Source organism: Rhinopithecus bieti, unplaced genomic scaffold, assembly GCF_001698545.2.
Source record: "Rhinopithecus bieti isolate Rb0 unplaced genomic scaffold, ASM169854v2 scaffold_32008, whole genome shotgun sequence".
NCBI lineage: Eukaryota > Metazoa > Chordata > Mammalia > Primates > Cercopithecidae > Rhinopithecus > Rhinopithecus bieti.
In genome coordinates, this window is record NW_016814433.1 from 3,332,410 (window position 1) to 3,338,857 (window position 6,448).

The 6,448-nt window shown below is 57.9% G+C and overlaps 2 protein-coding genes across 2 annotated transcripts in view; both read left to right on the forward strand.

The window, feature by feature from the left end:
* Positions 1-1,955, forward strand: part of DNAH2 (dynein axonemal heavy chain 2) — a 126,798-nt gene extending 124,843 nt beyond the window's left edge. The window contains exons 85-88 of the mRNA XM_017850549.1: positions 844-1,020; positions 1,117-1,191; positions 1,328-1,478; positions 1,625-1,955. Coding sequence (XP_017706038.1) covers positions 844-1,020; positions 1,117-1,191; positions 1,328-1,478; positions 1,625-1,779 — 558 coding nt within the window. The 3' untranslated portion in view covers positions 1,780-1,955. The remainder of the gene's footprint in view (positions 1-843; positions 1,021-1,116; positions 1,192-1,327; positions 1,479-1,624) is intronic.
* A 477-nt stretch (positions 1,956-2,432) lies between these two features.
* Positions 2,433-6,448, forward strand: part of KDM6B (lysine demethylase 6B) — a 22,023-nt gene continuing 18,007 nt past the window's right edge. Inside the window, 1 exon segment of the mRNA XM_017850372.1 lies at positions 2,433-2,582. The gene's annotated coding sequence lies outside the window, so the exon portion shown is untranslated.

Below are 6,448 nucleotides of genomic sequence, written 5' to 3' on the forward strand. Positions count from 1 at the left end.
AAATACAAAAAAAAAAAAAAAAAACTACCCGGGGGGGGGGGGGGGGGCCTTGATTTCCAGCTACTAGGGGGGTCGGGGCGGGAGAATGGCGTAAACCCGGGAGGCGGAGCTTGCAGTGAGCTGAGATCCGGCCACTGCACTCCAGCCCGGGCGACAGAGCGAGACTCCGTCTTAAAAAAAAAAAAAAAAACCTGGCTCTGCCATTCATTGACTGACTTCTTACAATTTATTAACTTACAGACTTACTCAGGGCAAATTACTAACCTCTCTAAGAATGTTTCAAAGATTCCCAGTACTGTGCATACCACTCAGTAGGTGTTTGGTTAATGGTACCTGGTTAATATTACTGCAGTCATTGTTATTAATGAATAGCTGTCATTGTATGCCTCTTTCCTGGAAGTCGGCTTTGGAGTTTTGTTCACCTGTAGTTGGGGAACAGGGGCTGACACCACATAGTCTTCTCATATCTGCTTCAGGTGCTCAAAATAAGGATTTGGGCTGGGCGCGGTGGCTCACGCCTGCCATCTCAGCACTGGGAGGCCGAGGCGGGCAGATCACCAGAGTTCTGGAGTTTGAGACCAGCCTGGTCAACATGGTGAAACCCCGTCTCTACTAAAAAATACAAAAATCAGCCAGGCGTGGTGGTGGGCGCCTGTAATCCCAGCTACTTGGGAGGCTGAGGCAGGAGAATCACTTGAACTTGGGAGGCGGAGGTTGCAGTGAGCCAAGATTGCACTACTGCACTCCAGCCTGGATGACAAGAGTGAAACTCTGTCTCAAAATAAATAATATGGATTCGAATGCATGGCTAAATGAGTGAATACACATGCACTCCTTCCCCAGGCATACCCCTCACAAAAGCCATTGGCTGCTTGGACCCGGGACTTGGCCATGCGAGTGGAGCAGTTTGAGCTGTGGGCCAGCCGGGCCCGGCCTCCTGTGATCTTCTGGTTGTCTAGTTTCACCTTTCCCACTGGCTTCCTCACTGCTGTGCTGCAGTCTTCAGCTCGCCAAAACAATGTGAGCAATATGCAAAGTGTGAGGGGGATGTATGCTAGGGCCATGTATGTGTTCTCCTCTTCCGGGTCCTCCCTTATTCTCACTTTCAACCCCCAGGTTTCAGTGGACAGCCTCTCCTGGGAGTTTATCGTTTCCACTGTGGATGACAGCAACCTAGTGTATCCCCCCAAGGTGGGAGCCAGTTGTGCTTGGGGCTCTGAGCAAAAATGGGAAATAATTGGACGAGAAGGGAGGAGAGAGGGAGTAGGCCAGGGGCGCCAGCAACAGAAGTCTAGCTTCTCCCAGACCTGCTCCCATTTCTCCCCAGGATGGTGTCTGGGTCCGGGGCCTGTACCTGGAAGGTGCTGGCTGGGACCGGAAGAACTCCTGCTTGGTGGAGGCAGAGCCCATGCAGCTTGTCTGCCTCATGCCCACGATCCACTTCCGGCCTGCAGAGAGCCGCAAGAAGAGCGCCAAGGGTGGGACAGCTCCCCAGGCAGAACCTGCCTGCCCCGTCCCTAGTTTGGAACCTAACCCATTCTCTACTCCAGCCCATCCCACACCCGCTCCTGCCCTGCTCTCCCGGAGGCTCCAAGGATCTGACTCCTCCTCTCCTTTCCCCCAGGCATGTACTCCTGCCCCTGCTATTACTATCCCAACCGGGCAGGCAGCTCAGACCGAGCCTCCTTTGTCATCGGCATTGACCTGCGGTCTGGGGCCATGACATCTGATCATTGGATCAAGAGGGGCACTGCTCTACTCATGAGCCTGGACAGCTGAGACCTCCTCCCCTTCTCCGCTTGAGAGAGGGTCGGGGACTCCAGGAGCTCAGACAGATGTTGCACCTAGGACTGAGGCGGGACCTCACTCAGACTTTGACCTTGGCCGAATTTGTGTGATGTGGCCCTGGAAATACCTAGCTGTGTTAGCCATAAAAGTGAAAGAGTTGTATTGGAGCTCAGTGCTGTAAAACACCCGCGACAACAAGCCTTAAGTCTCTCAATGCAATGGTGAGGGTCTGGGGAGAGAGGAAACCCGAGCCTCACAGAGGACAGAGCTACTGGGGAGGTGCTACTGGACGGCGAAAGAAATGAGGGAGGTGGGGCGGCCTGGAGAGGAACGGAGGCGTGGCCCTGAACGAATGGGCAGGGCGGAGCCGCCTGAAGAGGCTGTGGCTTAAGTCTCTGGGCAGGACTTCAGTGGGTGGGGCGGGGCTTACTTTAGAAGGGCGCGTGATCCAAATGGGGTAGGGATTTGTCAGGCAGGGATCAGGGCTGAACCCCGTACACTGCACCCTGAACCCACCACCCCCACCCGGCATCCTAGTCGGCACCCGCCCTGAGGCGAGCGGGACCGGCAGAAGACGGGGCGGAGCCGGAGAGGGGGACTGGAGCGTGAGGAGGGGCGGGACCACGAGAAGGGGGCGGGGCTGGTGAGCGGGGGTGCGGGTGTTTGTGTTGGAAAATCCAACTGCGCCACTGGGCGGAGCGGCCCCCCCAGCCCCGGCCTGGGAGAAGGGGGGGCCGCTCGACCCCCTGGGATACCTTGGGGAGCCTGAACACCTGGGACCCCCCCAGAACCAGGTAACGGGGAGCCGCGAGGACGTCTGGAAAGAGGGAAACCTTCCCGGTGCAGCGGGGCAGGACGCCTGAGTCTCTGGAGGGGTAGAGCTGGGGATGGACGTTTGGGTCTTGGGAAGGGCACTGGGAAGACTGGGGCGAAGGTCTTGGGTCCCCTAGAAGAGAGTACGGCGGGGAAGGAGGAAGAACTGGAAGGCAGATGTCTCACGTTCCAGATGTCCAGAGGGGCCTGAAAGGACTCCCCGTTCCGCTTGGGCTGGGATTCCCCTTCCCGACTTCAGGGCAGGGCGGGGCGGGGCGCAGCGGTCCTCACTGAAGGTCAGGACTAAAGGGCAGAGTTTGCAGACAGGCCAATGCCATGGCCCAGTAAGGTCAGATGGGTCAGACTTGGGTGTGTCCCGGTCCCAGGGCTACTTTAAGTCTTCCTCCAGTTCTCTGCGCGGGTAAGGTGTAGAAGCCTCAGCCTGACCTTCCCACTAGCGGCCCCAAGAGCCTCCCAGCGGTAGCCTTCGCCTCCATCCTATTCCCCCCACTGCACCTCCCCTTCACTCCGTCTCGCCCCGCTAGCCTCCTCATCCCTAGTTCTGCTCCCACTCTGCCGTTCCCGAGCCCTCGCGCGCCCCGCACGGCTTCTCGGTGCGGAACCTTCCCAACGTAGCCACAAGATGGCGAAGGCGAGACGCGCACCCAGGGTAGCTGGGAGTGCGGGTGGGGGATGTGACCGTGAAAGTAGTGAAGCCCCCCGCCCCGGTCCGAGGGAAAGGTGGGCTGAGGCCCCCACTTGACTGCCTGTCATCTAGGCCCCCTCACAGGAAATTGTGGGCAGGAGGTCGCAGCGCAGAAGATGGGGAGGAGGCTGGGGACTCTCTCAATCTCCACCTCTCCGGGCAGGGGTAAATAGTGGGGAGGGGGGCACGCGGGGCGGTTGCTAAGCGACGTAGATTCGCTTCCTGTTTGCTGCAGCTTATGCTATGACACTTGGCGGGGGGGAGGTTAGAGCGGAGGGCCAAAAGACTGTGGGGAAGGTCGAAGGCAGGACGCCTGGTTCCCGGGACAGGAAGAGCCCTGGGAGGAAAGCGGGGAGGCAGCGAGCTGCGCCGCGACCGAAGGGGACTCGGCGATTGTCCGGAGGTGGGAGGGACCGAGGCGCAGCGTTCACCTCGGCTCCCCTTCCCTCCCCGGGGTTGCTTGCCTTGTTGCCAGAGTAACTGGTGGGCGAGAATTGGGAGCCGGATTCTCGAACTCTCCCGTCCGCCCAATCCGCTCCAGCGGTCGGCCCTGACGTCAGGGCCCTGGCAGCCAATGCGGAAGGGGCATGATAGCGACAGGAAAGGGAGAGGGGAGGGGCAGCGACGGAGGCTGGGAGGCAGCAGCTGCCCGGGACCCGCACGTGCACTCCCACACGCTCGCGCCCACCCCCCGCCCTGCGCCGCACGCGCCCGAGCACCCCCTTGCGCCTGCGCGGCGAGCCGGGCGCCCCCTCCCCTGTGTGGAGTCGGTGTAAAGCCGCCGAGGCTGCGCTCCTCAGCCCTTGGGGACCCACATGTCTCGGTCGGTCTGCACCGTTTCGCGGGTCGCGACCATAATGCCCAACCTGGCTCGGGAGGGTCGACTACCTGTTCCCCACCTCCCCCCAGCTGGCGCCCCACACTCCCAGGTGGGCTGGGCGGAGCTGTGGTTTCCGGCCCCATCTGCTCGGCCGCTGCCTTCCCGGGCTCTGGCTTAGGTTGCTTTCCCAAGAGAAAGCGAGCGGGTACCAGCGCCCCTTCCCAAGGCTTCTCCCGCCTGGGGCCAGCTGCTGTTGGCGGCGGGGGAGGGCACTGCGGGGAAGCCCCGGACGGCCCAGGTGATTCTTCTGGGCCATCACGCCCCTTCTTCGCGTGAATTCCTGCTCTTTGATGTGCACCAAAACCCTTCCCATTCCTAACGTTTCCTCCTCATTCCCCCGGCGTTCTTTGCACCTCCCTCGGCTCCTTTCGGGCTGTCTGTCCCTGTCTCCACTCGTCCTTCTCCGCTTCTCCCCGTTATATAACTCTTCCTCTCGCCGTGTCCTGGTTTCAACTCCACAGACTCCGCCCTGGAACAGCGCGGGGAGGGGCGGGAGAGTTGGGGACCCAGACAGATTCCGGCTGGCGGCCGGCTGGGGCACGGGGGATCCTGCAGATGGAAGACGGAGCCCCGCGGGACCCGGTGCCCCCGTCCCCGCCTGCCGGCCCCCACCGAGATCTCGCCCAGGAGAGAGAAGGCACAGTATCTCCGAGGGGCGTGTCGGGCCGACTCCCGTCAGAAATGTGGGTTGGGAGGTCAGGGCTGCAGACGGAGAGGAGGAGACAGGCAAGAGGCCTGAGTCCCTGGGATTGGAGTCGTATTAGGGGTAAAAGAGATAAGGACGCCTGGGTTTCTTCTTATGTCTCCTTTTTGGGTTCCCAGAATTCCTAAGGGTGTTTCCAGGAAGCTTAGCGAGCACACCCACTCCGCCCCGTAGGGGTCAAAGGTCTGTGTTAGAGGTGGCCTGGGATGATGTCACCAGTGCACGTGCCCCGGGATGGTTGCCAGGCAATGAGGCTTCCTCCCCCTTCTATTCCCTCCCACCTCTGCCCCGAGTCCAGTTCCAGTCCCGTGCCATCTCTTTCCCCTCTCCCTTCCCTTGGTCTTAGCATCCTGCAGGTGGGAAACCCCGGCCTGGAGTTTTGTGAGGGGGAGGGGCACGGGTGTGGTGTGGCTGAAAGACTTTGCCCCTTGGCTGGGCTGAGGGAGCCTTGGGTCACTTTTCCCTAGATTGGCATCGAAGAGCTTCCCCTCTAAGGCTCCTCCCCATAGAAAAGCTACCTAGCCGTCTTTTACTTTACCACCTGCTGCATGGGCAAGTGTCCTATTGCCCCCTTCCCCAGATTGATTTGAAGTGGGAGTGGTTGAAAGACGGAAGAGTTGTGTGTAGTATGGGGTACACACCAGCTTATCCCTGACGTCCCCTTAATGGCACACCCCCAGCTGCAAACAATGAAAGGAAAAGGGTCAAGAAACAGTATTAGGCTGAAAAGTCACGGTCTTTATTGTGTGTATGTAGGTGAATCGGTTTGTAGCCTCTCACTTGGTGGAGGGGGACTCAGTTGATCGCTATGGTTGTTCTTCTCTATTAAGTGCTAGGGTTGGTGATGGTATTGGAGTAACTCGGTTTGTGGTTTTATGTACCTTAGAGCTTGGACTGTCAGACCTGGATTCTAATTCCAGCTGTGTATCTTAGTGCCTATTAGGACTTGGAAAGGTCGGAACCTCTCTGAGCCTCGTATGTTAATCTTGAAAATTTATCAACACCTACCTTGAAGGTCGCTGGGAGGAAAAAAATGAGATAATCTTTGCAAATCACTTAGCACAGTGCCTGGCACAGAATGAACACAGAATGAGTGCTTGTTGTTATGAAATACTTTTATTATTAAATGGTGTTAGTTATTAGTTTATTATTATTGCTGTGGGTCTGCTCCAAATCAGCAGGAACCCCAGGAGTTTGTTAAGGGGGAGTGGATAGTTTGTGTTAATTTGGAGATTGGGGTTAGGGGGCTGGGGATTAGCTTCAACGGCTTTGTGCATTTTATTTGATGAAGGCTTTAGGCAGATTTGTATTGCTTTCTTTAGGATTATATTTTCCCCTCTTGGAGAAGAAATAGCTAAGACTATTCCGTGGGCCTTGAAAATAAAATAATTGTATTGTGGTTCTTGATTTTGAAGCAAGACCCCAGTCCCCTCCCATGTTGATCTCTGGAGCCTTTCATTTGCAAAGGGACTCCACAGTTTCTCTAGTGGGGACAGGGCTAGGCTGAGGGGTGTGTAAAAGGTTGGGGTGGGTGGTTGGAGAGAGACTAGTGCTGGGG